Below are 21363 nucleotides of genomic sequence, written 5' to 3'. Positions count from 1 at the left end.
TCACCCGGTACACTAGCACCGCACGCAGACTTCACAAGATTAATCCAAAACGTAAACCCAAAACGCAGTACAGACCTACGATTGTGGGAACGTCACAATTTGCGATATGCTGATGTCACTAGATGTTGACACGAACAGTGCCGTCTTCAGGCTGCCTTTTCCCTAAAAAAAATTCCTCCGGTTACTTGGTCGATGCAGCTGGACGTCCAGACTGTAAGTGGCACTGGATTCTGTGAGGGCACCGCCTGGTGAGACACCCTGCGAAAAACGCGCTGCCATTACAGCTGTCCTAGGGGTGACTGTGTGTTAGTGGCACCAGGAAGGAGAAATGCTTCGCTCTCTGACATTTCCTGAAAGCAAGTACTGTTTATATGCCTACTAATTTCGCAGATGATAAAGAAATTGAAAAAAAATCAGTGATGAAATAGAATAATTTATTCAGATCGTCAATTGTGATGAGGGACTGGAATTCGATAAAAGGAAAGGGAAGGGAAGGGAAGGGAAGGAAAAATAGTAGGAAAACGTGAGTGCAGAGAAAGGCAAGACACGGAAAGCTGCCTAATATAATTTTGCGCACGGTTTTATTTAATTATTGCTAACAATTGATTTGAGAATAATATTGAAGGACAGCTGTTTAAATGGAAAATACGTGGAAACGCAGGAAGGTATGAGTCAAGGTTATATAAATTTCGAAAACAGATAGTAAACAGCAAGACAGTTACCGGGACAAATAAGGAAAAGGATGGGAGCAAGAAGAGTACTATAAGAGGATGATCGAACACCTCCAAACGCAACTGTTGAAGAAAAAAAAAGTTCTATATATTGAACCGTGAGCAGTTGTATATTGTCGCGGGACAGCACAAAGTCCTGACTCAGCGTCCAAAGTCTCTGATTTTGAACGGTTCATTGGATTTTCCGGGAAAAAGACGTCCGCGGAAAATAGCTGCTGAGTGTATTCGTAAAGCTACGGTTCTTCGTAATGCGTTGCTGCACCTCCTCGCGGCAGGGAATTCCGCAAGCTGCACCCGGACGCATGAAAGTTTTCACAATGCTATGTTTGCCCTTAATGCGTTGCCGCACTTGGTTGGTTGATTTGCGGGAGGGGACTAAACAGCGAGGTCATCGCTCCCATCGGATTAGGGAAGGGTGGGGAAGGGATGGGGATGGGAGTCGATCGGCTGGACGCGGATATGAACAGTCGTCCTCCCGAATGCGAGTCCAGTGTGCTAACCACTGCGCCACTTCACTGGGTCATTCCGCACTTATCTGCACCAACAACGCACTATCTGCTTACTCATTTAGCACATAACACTAGATAGTTGTGATCGAATCTCAATTGACGCTACCTTCTCTGCGTTGGGAAACTTTGTAACAGATCTAGTCCCGCACTTGGTGGAAGGAAATATTAGTGTCGTTATGTTAAATCGCCAGAGCCGGCATCAGAATACATAATCTCTCTTACGGTACCCGCATCCTGAATATTCCATACATACGCATCCGCTTTCGCAATGTATGACCTACCATCTACTGCTGGTGTGGGAAATTTATTTCCTGGAGATCCTACCATATAGTGACGATAAATGATCCCTGTTCATACTTGGTATTACTGTGTTTGAGCTATTAGGTGGGAAAAGGGAGAGAATGAAAACGGTGCCAGTTCAAATCTCACACTTCTCTGAAAGTGCCAAAGAAGACACCAAGTTAAACATCACCAAAGGACAGCCAACAAAGTGCAATGTGCCCTCATACCATAAGAACCCGAAGATAATTTTGCATTTGATTCATGCGTTATTCAGACGCCGCAAAAAATAAATAAATAAAATAAAAATTTAAAAAACAGGGTATTTGTCTATAAATAGTCCGATGGCGATGTTTCAGCGGGTGAGACAGTCAAACCCTTTCCGACCATCAAGACAGAGACTGTCCGAGGTTTCCCTAAAGGACATCGTCCGAATGCCTAACGAGCCATCAAGAAGACCACGGGTGCTTCCTTCTAATCCAACTGAGGTACTGCTCTGGTGACTAGACGCTGAACTTCAGTTAAGCGATGGGATGTTGAAAAGCTGAATATAGCTTTCGATAGAGATCGCTTGCATTGTGATCGTATAATCTGTGATGGAATATGCCACATTATATGATTCAGCTGAGACAGAACATTCAGGGGAAATTAAAAATAAGCATTGGAAATCACCAACAGTACGTGACTTATTTATGTCTGCAGCAAATGCTGTAGAACTTAATTACACTTTTGTAAGGCTTCCATCAAGGGTGTTCACTTTTTTGGTCAAATATAGTTTTCGGATCTCATGCTGTGGCCATAAGCATACATTTCTGCTTGGCGTTTCGTTTCCTGATGTGGAAGATTGCCTCATGAATTATCGGCGTAAGTATTTCAAATCTTCGTCGTTAAATACTGCGAAAAGACAATAGGCCGAGCATACTGGTGTTTGCAATAGCAACAGCAGTTTAACTACTTATTAGTTGGAAACAAAAAAGCTGTCAGTAGCAGAACATGCGTTGCCACCAGGAGACCATCAAATACGTTCTTGGGAATTAGGATGTATTCAGGTCTAACAACTATCCGGAAAAAATATATAGACGAGCAACAGAACTTCAGCAGGATAGGAGGGCTCATACTAGACAATTTGATGGGCTTTATGTTGAATACGACAAATCAGATTAATTCATTAGCAGCAGATCGGCTCAACTCTCGGATCTTAGATAGCTTTCAGGTGCTATGCAGATGCGAGTGAAGAGTTAGGCTATTCCCCCTACTGTCGCCAGCAAACTGTTCGAAGTATTGGTTTTTAGAGGCAGCAGTTGATATCGAAAAATTTAAGCATCGACCTCTAGAGCTACTGAAGATATTTCCTTGCAGGTGATGAAACGTTAGACTGAAAATTGCGCCAAGGTCATGGCTTGAGCTCCTAACGCTAGGTTTCACAAACGATATAGAAGATTCGTAAATACATTTTTCTGCAAAACAAATGTGATTTTCTCTTGTCCACGTTTATTTCCAAAAGTGTAATGCCATGATCCGAGAATACGCGGTATTTTGCGTCGAGGCGTTTCTACGAACAATACGACGGTACACAGGTACACATGTGCGATTCGCGAGAGGTCCACAGAAACTGAAAAATATGTACTAGAAGGCGCTCGTGGACATATGCTTAGTACATCCTGAAAACCTTTTTACATTTCAGTAAAGAAACTAAGGAACATCTAACAATCGTCCAAATACAATTCCTGCAGGGGCAATGAATTTAAGATTAGAATGATAACGATTTCAACAGTCTAAAACACAAACATCCCTACAGTATCACACCCTATGAATCAAATGGGTCGAAGCACCAGCACACAAGTGCCCTTTATCACACAAATTAGGGCCATTGAGAGAACAGATGATGTTACCGACGATCTATTCGTGTACGGCTTAAGCCACTGGGAGGTGAGTGAAATCTTGTTCGGACCGCGGGCTCTTCGTGAAACACAATGGGCAGCTTGCGCGTGGTTCTTAAGCTGATTTTCAAGCCGGTCTACTCAAGTGTCGGGCTATTTCCTCACTTCCGTCTCATAAACATGTCACGTAAACAGATAAAGTACGAAATCGTGTGGATCAAAATTTACAAATTTCGTGACAGATCACGTACACGCGATTTCTCGTCCCAAATTAGTTGGCGGACTCGTAAGATAATTGAACAGGTAGCAGAAAATGTATTGAAAAAGGACGAATAGTCCACGTAACATACGTAGACCTAGAAAAAAAGTGTAACAGTGCCATTACATAAGTTGTGGCTGAGCACGAGGAACAATTTTGTAATGGTCTACGTTCATTCAGTTTGAGCCTTACATCGGGATGTACCAAAACGGCGAAAGTAAGTAATGTGCTGTCAATGGAATTCCATATTGGCAAAGGCTTGTTCACTGGATCCCCAGTTATTTAAAATTAATCTGGGGGAAATATTAAACCCGTAGAAAAGTAAATGTACTCCGGTGGAAATGTCAGTGGCAGAGTATACTCTCTCCTTTTACCTGATGACAGGCGATAAATGCCGAAGATAGTTTCGACTTTTGCTATAAACTGAGGAAGCTGACTGAAGAAAATGACAACTGGGAGTTACAAATGAATGCAAAGAAAACAAAGAACCTAACTATATGAAACGAACAGCACCTGACATAAAAGAACTGAAAAGAGACCATGGATGCCTACCGCATGCAAGTGTCAGGATCCTAAAGAGCGATCTAAAAACAATGGGACTGAACCCTGAAATGACTGAGATACGTTCGGAATGGTGTAATAACTTTAGGAGGGGCGATCTCAAGAGACATGGAAAATTCGGCTTAATAATAATAATTATTGTTATTATTACGAGCGACTGGGCCATATTGGATTATGCAAAGCTATTATGTTTCAATCTTTGGAGTTTCCAAGCAGCCCTCATTTTACCTCCGTGGATTCTTTTTCTTTCTTCTGCCAGTTTGCCCCTGGCCCAATGGTACCTTCTTTTAGTGGCAGTACGTACCATTTGTTAAGTCTTTATCTTTATAAATTTCTGTTTGGAACGTCTGGTGGACTTATATGAGCCTTTTCTAAATTATTTTTGACCTGTTGGACCCAGATTTTAGTTTAGGGATCGTTCTTGAACGTCATGATTTTGTGCGTGAACCTTGTTCTTAGGCGTTTGTGGATATCCCCATAAAATTTCAATCTTCTTTTTCTGGTGTTTACCGTGAGATTAGATAGTTTTTAATTTTTGTCATTATTACTATTACAAAGAAAACTGAGTATATGACGGAGAGTGATGGCGAACAGTATCTTTGAAATGCTAGGAATGTAATTGTTTTACATTGTTGTTCTTTTAACATCTAGCTGTAATGGTATTTGCGAATGGACAGGACGTACATGATATTAAAAAGAAGATTGGGCAAAAGAAACGTGTCATTTGACAAACTCAATCCTCTGGACTAATAATATCACAAATAATATGAAAAAGATTATACATAAAATAACAGGAGAAAACATATGTATATATGGACCAGTAATTTAGGAAATAGGAAAGAGAGAAAAAGATCCAGTTTAGACTCCCATCAGAAATACAGAAAGAGAAAAATTATGGAAACGAATGGGGACGTAATGCAAGACAATAGATAGCCAAAGAAGATATGTAGGTGCGTCCCATGAGAGAAAAAGGAAACGAGGCCGCCCATCTAACGCATGTGTGACAGATGTCAAGAAAGCTATGGACTCCACGAGTCTCGTAGGGAGGCGGGATTGGGAAGACTGTAAACTAAGGAGGTTGACTGGACAAAAACTTCATTTGCTGTTTGGATGTCAAGCTTCTAAATGAGAAACATACAGCAGCTGTCTGCAAGATGAGGAAAAAATGTAGCCAAACCTTTCTTGGCGCCGTCTCCGCATCTTCTGCAGTTGGCCATCCCCCAATCGACCAGAACGGCAGTACGGTGCCGCTGCTTCCGATGACGGTTCGGCACATGATGCCTCCTCTGCTGGAACGACGCCCTTCCTTTCCGCCTCCTCTGGAGCTCTTCGGCCGCCTCTGGCCACCTTCTTACGCAAAGCTTCAATGTTCCGTCTTCCTGCACTACAGCTGGGATCCTCAAGGGACACTTTGCGAATCTCGTTCTTTGACGTTTCTCCCGCGTTTGACTCGTGCTCCTGGTTCACCTCGATGTCCTCTTGGGCACTGTTACTCCTATTTTCTCCCTCGCCCTGGTCTTTCCTTTCCGTCTTCTTCGAACTCCCACTTCCTACGACGCTGGCGACCTCTTGCGTCTTCTGATGGTGCCGCTCCACTTGGTGGTGATCCCGCACGAGCTTTAGTGACTCTGTGCGCTCTCTTCGGCTCTCCCGGAGGGACCTCCTCTCTAGACTCTTGCTGTTCTCAAACTCCGGAACACCGAGAACCGACTCGCTCACCCTTCTGGCGCGATCCGTGTCTCTGCCGTAGATTACTAGGAACCTCCAGTCTGTGCACAGCACGTGCAGGAAACGCACCTCGGACAGCCGACAGTCTCCGCAACGTACCCACGTAATCATAATTGTCTCTCTGAGCAGACTGCCGAGCATCTGCATGTAACAAGAACTGGAGTGTGTGACAGGTAGAAGATGGATTTGTATGAGCTCAACCCACGGACCTTTCTTATCTTTCCGATATCGCTCGAGTGCGGGAGAAGACGGCCGGTTCCATTGCCGCGCGCCGAGCAGGCGTGTTAGCGGGCTAGTTTCCAGAACAAAAACAAGATAACAGCTATCCGGAATACGCGCTGGCAGCAAAGCGACGACACGTCCCACAGCAACGTTGTGTCACACGGTAGGGGCAGGACACAACACATTTGTATTGTTAACGACGACTTACAATCTCGGCGAAACGGAAAAAAATGTGCAGCAGTTATCTAGAACGAAAGTTTCCTATACAGAAGAAAAAACATCACGTACTACGAAAGGTGTGTGTGAAATTCAGCGTCTGTTCTTTCTGTGCTACACATCAAAGATAATGTTGTGTTGTACAAGCAGAAAATTTATTTAAAAAATTAAAAAAATTGCTCAGATATTCAGGAAGAAGACAGCTATGAATGACCGTTCTTCGTCAATGTCGACCTTCTGGATCAACAATGGAACATACAAGCTCATCTACCTGTGTGAGAGGGGACTTGATTCTGTCGATGAATATGACGAGAAATGGTACAACAGGCTTCGTTTTTGTTTCGCTAAATGTATTCAGACAAACACGATTTCTTTCTCTGTGAAACACTTTAATTATAAACTGCAAAACAGATGTTTCAGCCGTATTACAGCGGCCTTGCCCTGAGGAAGGCCACCGTAATACGGCCGAAACGTCGGTTTTATAGTTTATAATTAAAGTATTTTAAACAATGACGCGATACAACAAGCAGAATGAATTTAATCATCATGGCACCGGCCACGGAAGTCTGTAGTTATGTCCTGATTTCTTCCGGTTAACTGTCGGAAGCCAACACTCTGAACTCCAATACTAAAATGAGCCCATTAGGTTACGTGTCGTGACGTTTCGACTACTGCCAAAGGCACTTGTTTCATTTCTGTAACATTCACCACTGTTTCGAGACTCGTCAACTATCACACCAGACGCTAATTTATCGTCTCAGAGATAAAACACAAATCGCAAATACACACGGCTTAGCTAAGCACAAAAGAAAAAATTAATGCTAAGCAAAAAGCACACCAGAATTCGGCTGTCTCAGAATCACGAATGACACTCCACGATAAATTTCCTGTGCTACACGAGGCCGCGCATAAAAAGTTTACAGAGGCCTCCTTAGTCCTAAATTCACTAAAGTCATACTCCGCACTGAAACTTAGTGCCGTTCCTTATAAAGCTGATCTGAATCCTATTGCTGAACATTATCGACGATCAGAGGTCATAAAGTGCTCTAGGACACACATGTGACCAGATATCTGTAAGTACTATGTCTGGTGAGATGACGACTAGGGAACAAATGATGCCGGCCGTTGTGGACAAGCGGTTCTAGGCGCTTCAGTCCGGAACCGGGCAACCGCTACGGTCGCAGGTTCGGATCGTGCATCGGGTATGGATGTGCGTGATGTCCTTAGGTTAGTTAGGTTTAAGTAATTCTAAAAAGGGTTCAAATAGCTAGGAGCACTATGGGACTTAACTTCGGAAGTCATCAGTCCCCTAGAACTTAGAACTACTTAAACCTAACTAACCTAAGGGCATCACACAAATCCATGCCCGAGGCAGGATTCGAACCTGCGACCGTAGCGGTCGCGCGGTTCCAGACTGTAGCGCCTAGAACCGCTCGGCCACCCGAGCGGCTAAAAAGTTCTCAGTCTAGGGGACTGATGGCCTCAGATGTTAAGTCCCATAGTGCTCCGAGCCATTTGAAACATTTTGAACAAATGATGACCACACGTCGAGAAACTTTGATCGGAAATGGGATTCAGCTCACCATTGATTTAAGACTGCTTGATGGACCAATACTAGAAACCACATCTTGCAGTACACGCTCTACGACTCACGTACTCTACAGCTTCCATGGTTCACACGTAATTTCATCACACTATGGTTACTTCCATTTTATCTCCTTTTTCCAGAGAGAATCGATTACGGCATCTCAAGCTAGAAGTTTTAACAGTAGTAAACTGGATGTGAAAGTCAGTTGTACTAGGATCTAAGAGCGTGGTTAAGCGTTCTCCAGTAACATACTAAAGACGTGGCACATAATACTCTCAACCTCATACTTCTCCCAGATGATACAACTATCAATGGGGTAATACTGCATTTCGTTGGGATATGGAATGCAACGAGCACGTAGGCACAGCTGTAAGTAAAACAGGTTGCAGTCTTCGGAGCACTGCTAAAAGAAAATGCAATCATTCTTGAAAGGTGATTGCTCACGTAACAGTCATGCAAGCCATCCTAGAATAGTGCTCAAGTGTATAAGAGCCATACTAAACAGGACTAATGGGGGATGTAGAACGCATACAGAGCAGGTCGCCACGAATTGACAAAGGTTCCTTTTACGCATGGGAAAGCGTCACGGAGGTGCTGAAAAACCTGAACTGCCGAATGCTTGCAGATAGATGCAAACTATCACCGTGAAAGCGTAATCAAAAAGTGTCAAGACTGAGCAGTAAGAGAGGAATATAAGTTTATACAGCAGCATCCTATCTATCGCTCCCGTAGGGGTCATAAAGACAATAATCGTTTAAATGTAAGCGCACAGGAGCATTGAGACAATCATCGTTTCCTTGCACATACTCTAATGGAACGCATAGGTGCGCTAACAACTGGTACAAAGGGCAGTCCGCTGTGCCATCCAGTTCACAGCGGTTTGCAGAGTATAGATGTAACTACAGTGTGATAAATAATGAAGCAAGGCCCACGCTGCTGCAGAAAACCCAGCTCCGTGGAGCCTCGTGCCGAATACAGTGTCAATGATTACGTCCAACGGTAGATACTGTGTAAGCAGTTATTAAAAATGCGTTGCTTTATCGCCGTATCGCACCTTTTTCACTTAAAAAAGCGATAGTGGTTCGATGTTTTAATTGAAAAACAAGAAACGCCTGTCGTGACGAAAAATGCGCATTTCATGTACTGCAGACACAATATCAACTTAATGAACTATTTACACAGAAGCCACTGACACCATGGCCATATAAAGAGAGAATATGACGCTTTTTACTCGAGAAGTGTCAGCACGTTGAAAATGTGTGATGATATAGTACATTTACGTTGTTCTTATATGAAAAGCCAGTCACTCAACGTTGGTGCAATTGCAGTAACGATATTTTATTCTGCTGTAGATTGTCAGGACCTGCAGCCGCATTCCTGTCGCGCGCATTCTCCTCTGCTGTGGACAGTACGATAGCTGAACTTGCAGCACCCGAGACAAACCTTGGCAAAGGCGTCCTTGGTGCCTCTCCAGGTGGACCTCCTCTTCAGCGTGGAGCCTGACGCCGCCTCGGCACCGTCGCCATCTTCCCGGGTGTGTCTGAGGTTGGTGACACGGAGGAGAGTGGCCGCTGCCGAAGTCTGCGGGTCGCTGCCAGCCTTTTTCCGGCGCCGTGACGGATAGGTCCGCAGGTGCGCGCCGACGTCGACGTCGTCGCCGCCGCCACCGCCGCCGCCGGCGCGGTCGCGGTCGCGGTCCTCCTTGAGCGTGCGGTCCCACCGCTCGGACGACATGCCTCGCACTGACTGGCTAAATAACTGCGCACGGCACACCTCGGCCCCCGGCACGGCGCACCACGCTCTCCTGGCGACCCCCTTCAACTTACGGCGCACCAGCTCACAGAGCTGAGCTGTATCTTATCTCGCCAGATAGTGTCCCAACGCCAAGTCTGTTGCAGTCTTACTTCTTCGCTTGTCAGTTCGGAGATGGCACTGATGAAGGCAGGACGTCGAATTTGGATCAGCCACTGGTAACAGGTAACGTATATTACGGCAGGTGGAGGAGGGGGGGGGGGGGAGAGAGAGAGAGAGAGAGAGAGAGAGAGAGAGAGAGAGAGAGAGAGAGAGAGAGAGAGAGAGAGAGAGAGAGAGAGATTGATTTGCATGTGTATGATAAATCCCTCCCCTCGAAAATTTCTTCCCTTCATACCATCTCTGTGTTAGCACAGAAGACCTGTCACTAGTCTTATTTGTACTCAGATTGTAGCACTTGCGAGCTGTCTAGTTGCTTCCACCGCCCTGAATGGAATGAGTAAGTTCTGAATAATCCTCACCAACCTGCAGTCTTCTAGAGTAGTTGTCCTCTGCGCAGAAAACAGAATGTAGATCGTGAATCCGTTATCCTGAGGCTTTAACAAACTCTTAGCGAGGAATTGATATTACGTCAATAATTCAGTTTTGAATTGTTTTGCTTAAACGGGATGCCACTGGCTTATTAATAGCAGAATACGAGAAACCGCACAGTTATAGTCCACTGTATTAATCGCAGATATTTTATATTCTTCACACTTTTACAGAGAATAAACAAAATAATGAACCGCGGTTTGCCCAAAATCAGAGATTGCTAATTAAGTTCTTAACCAACACCGACCGCGGCAGACAACATGTCTGTCCTCCAAGACTGACAATAGAGCTCTGATATCACAACCAAACCACTTCGCCCGCCATCCAAGTTTGGCGCTATCCGAAGACTTCCGAAGTGCATCGCCTGACTTTTCGTTTAGCAATTATTTATTGTTCTGCTGGTAACTAACACTTTTGAAATAATGGAATGACTGCGTGTTGTTGAAAGATGCTTCTATATGAAAGGCAAGTAAATTCACTGTTTAGTTTGTCTAATATTAATAACGGAAGTTTATAATTTTGGCGCGTTACATCCAGACACAAGAGCCAATTGCGGAGGACGACCACAATTTAGAAGATCTTTCTCAAGACACCTGTACCGAATAAACCATATGTCATCGGTACCTCACACCACATTACGTCATTTTCCCACTACTGATTTCTCAACTGCTCTAAGAAGAGCTTCTTGCAGCTGAATATGATGGCTGTAAATCCATAAGTATTACAACATGTTTTATTTATTTATCCTGATCAGCTTAGGGCCTTTCTAAAACACGAGAACTCATCTTTTTGGTGGTAAACTAGATCTATAGAGGCTGCTGTGACAGACTGAATTGCAACATAACACGAGGTCTAGGTTAGCTTGGATTCTCACGGAGCAATGTGTAGGAGGCTGTAGTATATCTCTTCATCACCATTCATAGATTCGCCACTTGTTATTATGGCATATTCGATGTCTTCGCCAATTAACTTAATTGGTGAAGACATAGAATATGCCATCGTAACAACAACTCATTGCTTCCGTGTGGATCGTGAAGAAAAGATTAATTACAGCACGCACAAAGGCGTTTATGCAGTTCATGGAACGGAAAGAAGCCCTAATACCTGGCACGATGGGACGTACCCTCTGCCACGCACTTCACAGCAGTTTGCAGATATGGATGTAGGTGTAGTAAAATAGATTCATTTAAGAATCTTAGTTAAATGTAACTTCGCCGCGAAAGATGTTGCTTACAAAACGCAAGACCGATTCTTGAGTTCTGCTTATCACTGTCAGTTGGATTAATATATAATATAGAGGCGATACAGCGAAGAGTGGCATGTTTTGTAATGGGATAGTTTAGTAACAACGAACATTCTTACAGAGATGCTCAACAAACTCCTTTGTCATACGCTACAAGATGGACGTTGTACGTCACGGAGAGGTATACTGTTGAAACTCTAGAGTACGATCTGAGAAGAGTCTTGCAAAATATTACAAATGTTACATCCACTCATATATATCTAGCGACTGGATCACGACTAAAATAATAATAATAATAATCCACTGTCGTACTTCTCGCGCAACTTCCGCGGATGGTACTGGGAAGAGGGCAAGCGATAGTGGCCCACCGCCCACGGCAAGGAGGCTGGTCGGGTACATTGACCAGAAAGTACTCTGCCAGGCCGTTTTCTCAGTTTTTATAACCGTATAACTGTTTCTGTTTTACGTCATCTCTGTTTCAGTATGGATATAAATCCGACCACTTTTGTATAATTTGTGATCAAATTAGTCAAAACTCTTGTTACAACATGGAACTGTGGTGTTATTTTTCTTCCATTTTTTCTCAGTATTTTCTCTTATACTCCATTTTCTTTCAATTTTCATTATCTTTTCTCCTTGCATTACTTTATTAAACTCCCCACTATTCACTTTTTTCCTCTTTCTTTCTTCCTCGTCCTATTCCTCCACATATTTCCATCTTTAAATCAATCCCCGCCTCTCTAACCGTCTCGTGTTAACTCTCAAAGTTCCCAATTTTTTTACCAGCCAACATAGCTGAGTAGACAGTATTAGACAACACATACAAAGGCTCGTGGTTCAGTCCTCGAACGGTCGTAGTTTCTTTTTATATGTGTAAAGTAGCTTTCACCTCTCACGACTCCACTTTATGTTCTTCCGTATATTGACTCACACCTCAAATATAGTCATGACTATCAAAGCAAAGTTCCATGATTGCTTTGCTTGAATGTAAAATGGTGAAATGATATTCGGAGTAAAGTTTTCTGATGGCAGGTCTGTGATTTTCCCACTGCTTACCTGTTATACGAATGTCGGTACGAGACAGGTCCAGACTGGAGCTTCTTCATAAAAAAATCTTTCTAATATGTACACGAGTAGGTATAGAAAAAGCAGTACTTTGGTATCTTCTATAAATCAGCTGTGGAATGCCTCCTGCTGGTGATCGCATGCTCATGCCACCAAACACACCAAATCAGTTTACCTTTTTCTTTGTCACTTACGTTGGTAATAACAGTTTAAAGATAAACCAACAACACACAGTCCGCTATATAACAAAAGGATTGTGCATGTCTTTTAGAACAGAAAACGTGAAATACAGTCTTCCTCCTCTTTTAGAGCTTAACAAACAAAAAAGCGTGTGTACCTAAACTATATAAAAACTGCAGTACTCGTGAAGTATTATTGCGCTTTAGAGTGATCCTGTAACGGAACGTAACAGCATCGATCTTTCGATTAGTTTCAGTTAGAATCACATAGCTGGACAGATAATCGTCTAATTGCTGTTGATAGGATGTCGAGGTGGCGTGTAGAGGTCGAAGCGCTATGGAAACATAAGAGAAAAAGAGTACATGCATCATGCGCGTTGTTCTCAGTATGACAGCCTTACACATAATCAAATGAAAAGAAGAGCTCGTTCGAGAGGTTATAGTCGTGGTGACTAGTGTCCTCAGATGCAACCGAAAGTAGGGAGTCGCCTAGCGTCGTACTTGACCAGTTCTCGTAGAACAGAACATAACTCCGTTAGCAGAACAGGCCACGATCCTGTGATACAACTGTCTAAGAGTGAACAGTTCCAATTTTATAATAGTATTCACCTGCTAAATAAGTACATGAGCCCAATAGTACTTCTCTTATAACAAGGTGTTGCTATGCAACACGATTAAGTAATTTAAAACCTTCAAAATGTTGTAAAAGAGCAACTATTAACGTGACTCGTGACATAGAGGTGAATAGAGGGAAAGAAATCCTGACCATGTCAGATTACCGGAAAAAAGTAGACGATGAAGTATAGCTCTATTTTCGAGAAGTATGACTGGAGACATTGCACGTGCGTGACATTTTAACAGAGCTAAGAAAGCTTCATGTCTATTGAATGCGACAGCCGCCAGTGTAACATGTGTTTGCCACTTGGTCAGAATTTGTTGCAAGAGATGGTATATACTTCCTCAAATACAATAAAGCCTTTTTGGAAATACATATAATTAACACAACACACTAATTTCCTGTAACTGCACAAAGCCTCTGTGGACAATAATGCAGAGCGAACTGATTATCGTCTGAAACATAGGCTAGCCTCAATCTGAGGACCCATTACACGCCAGAAAGTTTCATCAGCTATGTAGTTTACACTTGGGAGCTGTTTCCTCCAATACCGGATTTTAACTGTGTCTATTACAATATATTACCAAATATTTTCCAAATTACCTAAATAAATCGAAACATTTTTAAAGTATGAAAAGGTGTTCTCAGCTTCACAAAATGACATAGCTCATTACTTCAACGCAGCAACGGTGCTAGGAGGGTAATACTCTAAATGCTTATACAAGAGACAGACAGTCGAATAAACAAACAGCGCTAGGTTTGTCAGTTGGGATGCCGTTCCGTTTTAATACAAAGATGAGTGTCGTCTAAAGACATTAGAGACTGAGTGCTGGCTCTGACAGGGGAAGTAAAAAGAACGAAATCGGTCACGTACTTTGTAAAGAATCAAAACAGGTCATTTGCCTCATGCAAATTAGGGAAACCAGGGAAAAATCTAACCTGGATGGCTATATTTCACGCTAGAGTTCTCAGTACAAAAAATGTATCTAAATTAGCATTACACACTTGTGTAGGCTGAGTCACGAATATGAGCTGTGGAGCAGCTAGACAGTTATGTCGGACACCGTAGTCTGGAGCGAAGTCGACGTTCTAACTTATTCCAAAGTTGTTCTACTGTGTTCAAGTCGGGAGTCTAGGAATGTCAGTCCATTTCAAGAATGTTACTGTCCACAAACCATTACCTCACAGATGTTAATTTATGGTATGGAGCATTGTCAAGTTGATACACTCAATCAGTTTCTGAACTGTTCCTCTACCGTATGCAATATGCATTTTTTTTTTTTAAGAGCAATAAGGAAACTACAGCATAACCACGAGAAGCACCTCTATACCGTAATACCATCCCCTCCAAACTTCACTGTTGTCGCCACACACGATTGCAAGTAACTTTCTTCAGGCATTCGCTAAACCCAAGCCCTTCCATCAGATTGCCAAGGACTATAGTATGACCCATTATCCCAAATCCCTCGTTTCCGACCAAGCACTCTCCAGTGGCGTCGTTCTTTACAGCACCTCAAGCACAGCTTAGCGCTAACAGCAAAAATGTGTAGTTTATGAGGCGCCGCTCGACCGTAGTATTCCACTCTTTTTAGCACCCTGGGCGCAGTCATTGCGCCACCTGGATTGCTGGTAGTAGTTTGAAACGAACAAGTGATTCCTGTGGTTGCTCCTTCGCATTTCCATTTCAGTCACATCACCGACAGTCGACTTGGGTGGCTTCAGAAGGGTTGTAATGTCCCTGATCGATTTATTGGTCAGCTGGCATCCAAGGACTATTCCGCGTTCGAAGTCATTGAGCACTCCTGCCGGCCGCTGTGGACGAGCGGTTCTACGCGCTTCACTCCGGAACCACGTTGCTGCTACGGTCGCAGGTTCGAATCCTGCCTCGGGCATGGATGTGTGTGGTGTCCTTAGGTTAGTTAGGTTTAAGTAGTTCTAACTCTAGGGGGACTGATGACCTCAGATGTTAAGTCCCATAGTGCTTACAGCCATCTGAACCATTTTTTTTTTTTTTTTTTTGAGCGCTCCTTACCGGCCCATTCTGCTATTACTGCTTCTTTACTGGCAACACACTACTCCCTGCATCCTTTTATACTGGCGGGGACGCTTCTCGTGACTTCTATAGGTCAATTCCGCTTCACTTAGGGGTGACTGAATACTTTTAATAAGATAGTCCACATTTTATTCTCTTGTGTCTCGTGACTAGAACTACGGGTATTCACTGTGACTCTGGCAGTTGGTGCACTTGGAGCCAACTGGTTGAAACGTCGGTTAAAACGGAGGAAGGGGTTGCACACCCTCAAGAGAAGACAGACACTTTAATACTGTGCGCGTTTCGCTCGCTCCTTAGCCTTGGGCAGTGTTACGTCATCGCTTAGTTGGTTGCAAATGTATTTTCTTTTTAAATTTGACTCTTGATAAATCAATATCATATTTCTCAACGTTTGAAAAATTGATAAACTATTTCATATAATCTTTTCCATCTTGAAAAGGCGGAATAATAACGACTGTGGGAGCCTGAGTGTAAGTAGTGATAAACGGGTCGTTCAGTATCTGGCACTGGTAATTTATTCACGACGCTATTCCGCAATTTCACCGTATCGCCGTCGCCGGTATGGAGTCACACGAGACACTGCCTCAGGGCCATCCTCTACACCAATTTCCATTTGGATAGGTCACCCTTTTCTACTGGTATTTAATCGCACCTCTATTCTGTAAGCTATGTATCGATGGGAGATGGTTGTAATACTGTTTGCGCTGGTCACGTGCTGCCGTTTGTTGCAATACAAACAGCGTGAGAGCCACTGCTTTTCGCTAGGAATGGAAAGAATCATTATCTCGCTTATGGTCTATAGATGATATGGATTGAAATGACCGACCACAGTCTCCAAGAAGAACTGTTTTTGGAAGAGTGAAAGAAAAGTTGAAACTTGCAGATTCTAAAAATTGATACTGGTGATATTCTCGATATGACCACGTGCAGATTTTTCTCACTGGTTAGATGTTAAATACGTTTATAAGTGATTCCACGTGCGGGCTGGTGTATTGGTCTGTATGTGAAATCTGTTGCGACTTGATGCATAGATGTTATCTGCATGTTGTTTGTTACTGACTGCGAAGTCGAACTTGTTCAGCCCATAAAGGGCAAAAATATAGCGAGGCCGTGGACTCATGTACAGACAAAATTATTTAATGAGACTGACACCGGCCGAATGTTTACAACAGCTGTACCCTCCGCAGCAAAGCCAGAATACAGGCAATTGCAAGACGAGCGACAGCGGCGGGCGCTGTTCAGCACACGGTGGCTGTCAACGCGTGGGCGGTTAGGCCCCTCCAGACCCTTCGCTGACCTTGGGCGGGCCAGTGTTTGCGCATCATCAGCATGCCGCCAGCGAAACGCACCTCCGGCAGCGACGCCCGCACAGCTGCTCTACGTGGCGTTGTGGCCTACAGTCGTCTACATACACTCCAAGACACCACTGTGCGCTCTGCGCGGCGGTAGGTGATGCACGAGTGTTTATACGGTGTGAGCTCCAACCGACTCGCAGAAAATGATCGGGATTATTTATGAATGTTTTAGTTTTAGACGAACTTATCTCCACTGACTTGTCATAAGGTAAATCGTTTCCTCCGCTAGCCTTATTTGGTGGGGAGGAGGAGGAGGAGGAGGAGATTAGTGTTTAACGCCCATCGACAACGAGATCATTAGAGATGGTGCTCGGATGAGGGAAGATTGGGAAAGGAAATCGGCCGTGCCCCTTCAATGGAATCATCCCGGCACTTGCCTGAAACGATTTAGGGAAATTACGGAAAACGTAAATCAGGATGGCCGCACGCTGGTTTGAACCGTCGTCCTCCCGAATGCGAGTCCATTGTGTTAACCACTGCGCCACCCCGCTCGGAGTTGGGAAGTTCCCACCACATTTTCTCCAATGGAGAATCATCGATACATCTGATTAAAAGTATTCTGACACCCTATGTGATACGGAATTGACCAATATATGAAACGAAGTGCGTCCTCGCTATTATAAAAGGAGGCTGGGAGTATTGTGTTGTCAGTAGAGAACAACAGACTTGGTCGGTCAGGAGAGCTTTAGTGACTGTCAACGTGAACTGTCACCTCAGGAACAAATCCATCAGAGGCATTTCAACCCTTCTAAAGCTTCCCAAGCCGATTGTTGGTGATGTGATTGTGAATTGAAAATGCGAAGAAACAGCTACACCTAAAGCAAAACCAGGCAGACCTCATGTACTGATGGACAGGGAGCATAGAGTACTGCGGGTGATGGTTGAAAAAATGGCATAAAGTCAGCGGAAGGAATCACGTGTGTGATTCAAAGTGCTACCCGCACTCCAGTTAGCACAACGACTGCGCTTAGGGTGTTAAAAAGAATGGAGCACAGCTCCTCACAAGTTACACATTCATGTCGTCAGTGCTGAGCTGGAGGTGGTGTAAAGAGTGACCCCCATAGACGGTGACTGGAAGAAAGTGATTTTAAGTGATTAAGCACGCTGTACCCTGTGGCAATCTGATGGAAGGGTTTGGTTTCAGCAAATGCATGGAAAACATTACTTGCCATCACGTATAGTGCCAACAGTGAAGTACGAAGGAGGTTGTGTTACGTTTGTGGAGGGAGGGGCTGTTAATCGTTATTATGATCTGGTGCCCCTTATTGCGCTTAAGAAAGCGCTAGATGCGGAAGGATATATGGACATTTTACAGCACTATGTACTGCGTGCAGCAGATGAATTGTGGGGAGAGGATTACCGTTTGTATCAGCACGACAGTGTACCCAGCCCCAAAGCAGCATCTTTGAGACAATGGTTTGTGAACAATAACATTCCTGGAGTGTTCTGGCCTGCACAGAGTCCTGCCATGAACACAATGGAACGCTTTTGGAATGAGTTAGAACCTCGACTTTGCTGCAGACCCCAACGTCCGTCCAACGTCACTATCTTCTCTAATTTCGGCTCCTCCAAAGATATTCCGACACGTAATTGAAACTGTCCCCAGCAGGGTTCAAGCAATTATAAAGGTGAAGGGTGGACACCCCCTATAACAGAGGTTCGGTAGTTTTGATGAGATGTGTAACTTCAGGCGTGCCCACGGAACTCTGTTGGGACCCTTGATGTTCACATTGTGTATTAATGACGTAACAGACAATACTAACAGTAACCTCAGATTTTTCGCAGGTCATGCAGCTATCTACAACGGTAACAAACTTTCAGGAGAGACACAGTACACCTACAGGGTGTATACGACCCGGGATAACCGCGAGATCCGAAAAAAATGTTCAAATGTGTGTGAAAAGTTATGGGACTTGACTGCTAAGGTCATCAGTCCCTAAGCTTACACACTACTTAACCTAAATTATCCCAAGGACAAACACACACACCCATGCCCGAGGGAGGACTCGAACTTCCGCCGGGACCAGCCGCACAGTCCATGACTGCAGCGCCATAGACCGCTCGGCTAATCCCACGCGGCTCCGGAAAAAAACCGGGAAATATTTCATCCTCGAGAAACCCCTGGAAAAACCCGGAAATTTTTCGGAATTCCGGAAATTTTTCATTGTTTTGGCTTTCAGTTAAAATCTTTGTAATTTTGACTGTTAAGAATTGATTCTCTAGCAAAGAATGTTATTGTAACCTGCTACTGGAGAATGATACTGCAGCAATAAAATATAATGTCGTAGAAAAAGTGGAAACTCAAATGTGGAAATTATGCTGCATTATACAGGAGAGAAAGGAGCGGTTTGTTATGAACCTCAATGAAAACAGTTCAAGTTCTACAGAGTGAACCTTGTTTCGTCCTTTATCATTATTATTACTGGTATTGTTATTAAAATTAACAACTAATGGGCCGGCCGCGGTGGCCGTGCGGTTCTAGGCGCTGCAGTCCGGACCGCTGGACTGCTACGGTCGCAGGTTCAAATCCTGACTCGGGCATGGATGTGTGTGATGTCCTTAGGTTAGTTAGGTTTAAGTAGTTTTAAGTTCTAGGGGACTGATGACCTAAGATGTTAAGTCCCATAGTGCTCAGAGCCAGCCAACAACTAATTGTGTTTGATTGGAGCGTTTTGTTAGCAACTTGAATGAAAATAAATCTGCTTCGACAGAACTAACTCAGTTTAACATTACGGTTATTAAATTTATTTCGTACGTTGTTGCCCAGGTTTCTCACGGTTAGCTGTGACAGCTCGGCAGCCAGCCGAACGCCGCCAGCTGCAAAGCGTGCGCCAAGAATTTTCCACACCCCTACGTATCACGTGAACACCGAATACTTTCTCTGGAAACGAGCATAGTCGCTCACGTGGCACTGTTTATGTTTTGTCCCAGCTCTCGGTGAATAGACTTTAGATGCTAACGAGAAATATTATTCTCGCGCGCACTAGCTCCCAGATTCGCGCATGCGCAAAGGTCTCTGAGTTGTAGTGGGGAGGGGGTTAGTCTCCACCGGACCCCTGTTTACGTTAAGTGATTTAGTTGTGTCCTCTTCGTTTACAGCTCCCACGTCAAATGAAAACAAAACGGTTTTCTGCGGCCTGGAGCAATCAAGTGAATTATAATACATTCATGTAATTACGGATGGCAAAACTATATTATTAGTTTCAGTTGTCTGATTTTATTTCCAAATTAGCAGTCCATCATTAATCGCATTGCAGAACAATGAAGTGATTTTTGTCAGTTTGCTAAAGAAATTTGGTTTTTTTATCTCTCCGCTGAGACAATCAATTTATTTGGAACAAAGTGTTTCGCTCCACAGTATTGGCTAGTTCCAACTGTTCGCTGAATTTCAAGTGCACGTTTTCATCAAGCTCTCTTAGTGCTTTATACATACGAACATGCATGTTTCCTACACCACTGCAGCTGCGCACACGCAGTAATGACTGTATTCCGGTGCTCTCTGGCAACTGCTAAATCGAATTTATTTCTAACCGTCTCGGGATAGTATTGCGAACGGTGGTTCGAAAAGCATTACTTTCAAAGTAAATTTCTTTTTATGCAAGATGAATTAGGTTACGTGTGAGAAAGTGGGATGAATTTCTTGAATCACAGAGCGTTTAAAACTGAACACTTTGAGGACCAGCCACTTACAAGAATTTCGAGCCCTGAAGACCAGACGTTGATCTCATTTTAAATTTACTGGCACATTTGTGTGAAGTATTTTAAAGTATAACACTCGCAAAATAGATCAGTATTATATGTGAAAGCTTAGCTTTTCTTGTAGCTTATTAATCTTAGAGACCAATATTATATGAGAACGCTTAGCTTTCCTTGTAGCTATACTATGTGTATTAATGTAACACTTATCTTGCTATTGGCTGATTACAACACGTGTCCTATGCTCTGAATATCTGCTGTCATCGGTTGGCGAGATCACGTGTGGCATGAGATGTGACTGGCTTGCAAAAGGACATCACAATCTCGATTTCAACGCCCCGGAAACTAGCGTGCTTTTTTTTTTTTTTTGCCGGGAAGTTCTACGCTAGTGCATAAAACGTTAACCATTCAAAGGAGTGATAAGTTTTACGGTTCTAAAGGAAAAATCTACGGAAAACCTACTGTCACTTAGCACGGAAGAAGTGTGTTTTCGCCCGGGAAAAAGTATATTTTTTAAACGGGATATCATGGGAAAAATCCAGGAATAACCCGAATTTTTTTTCCTTGGCGACGTATACACCCTGACTTGGAAAATCACTTACCAAGGCATGGTTCGAAACGCTCTTCTGGTGTGGTACTGAGAACACAGAGCGAGATCAGCAGACCTCACTTGGCTTGACTACTTCCTCTGCGCGTACGCCAAGAAACTTGTGTACGAAATCCTCCTTAACAGTGCTGAGGAACCGTGGCAGCCGCTGAGGAACTGCAGTAGTACACGTCAGATATTTTCCATAACATAGAATCTTCCAAGCGCCGGAGATGTGAGGCATCACACTTCCT

The 21363-nt window shown here is 43.7% G+C and overlaps 1 protein-coding gene and 1 long non-coding RNA gene across 3 annotated transcripts in view; one reads left to right on the top strand and one right to left on the bottom strand.

Annotated features, from left to right (window-relative positions):
* Positions 1-21363, bottom strand: part of LOC126284850 (protein diaphanous) — a 346639-nt gene that overhangs the window by 246667 nt on the left and 78609 nt on the right. The window contains exon 1 of one of the 2 annotated variants that reach the window (XM_049984079.1): positions 9417-9730. The exons of the other annotated variant lie outside the window; for it this stretch is intronic. Within the exon in view, the coding sequence (XP_049840036.1) occupies positions 9417-9707 (291 nt within the window). The 5' untranslated portion in view covers positions 9708-9730. Of the gene's footprint in view, positions 1-9416; positions 9731-21363 lie in introns of those variants that run through there. 2 annotated transcript variants of the gene reach the window in all.
* LOC126284853 (uncharacterized) overlaps positions 9753-21363 on the top strand; it is a 73432-nt gene continuing 61821 nt past the window's right edge. Inside the window, exon 1 of the long non-coding RNA XR_007551564.1 lies at positions 9753-9950. This is a non-coding gene — a long non-coding RNA (uncharacterized LOC126284853). The remainder of the gene's footprint in view (positions 9951-21363) is intronic.

Source organism: Schistocerca gregaria, chromosome 8, assembly GCF_023897955.1.
Source record: "Schistocerca gregaria isolate iqSchGreg1 chromosome 8, iqSchGreg1.2, whole genome shotgun sequence".
NCBI lineage: Eukaryota > Metazoa > Arthropoda > Insecta > Orthoptera > Acrididae > Schistocerca > Schistocerca gregaria.
This window is presented reverse-complemented; position numbering and strand designations above follow the sequence as displayed.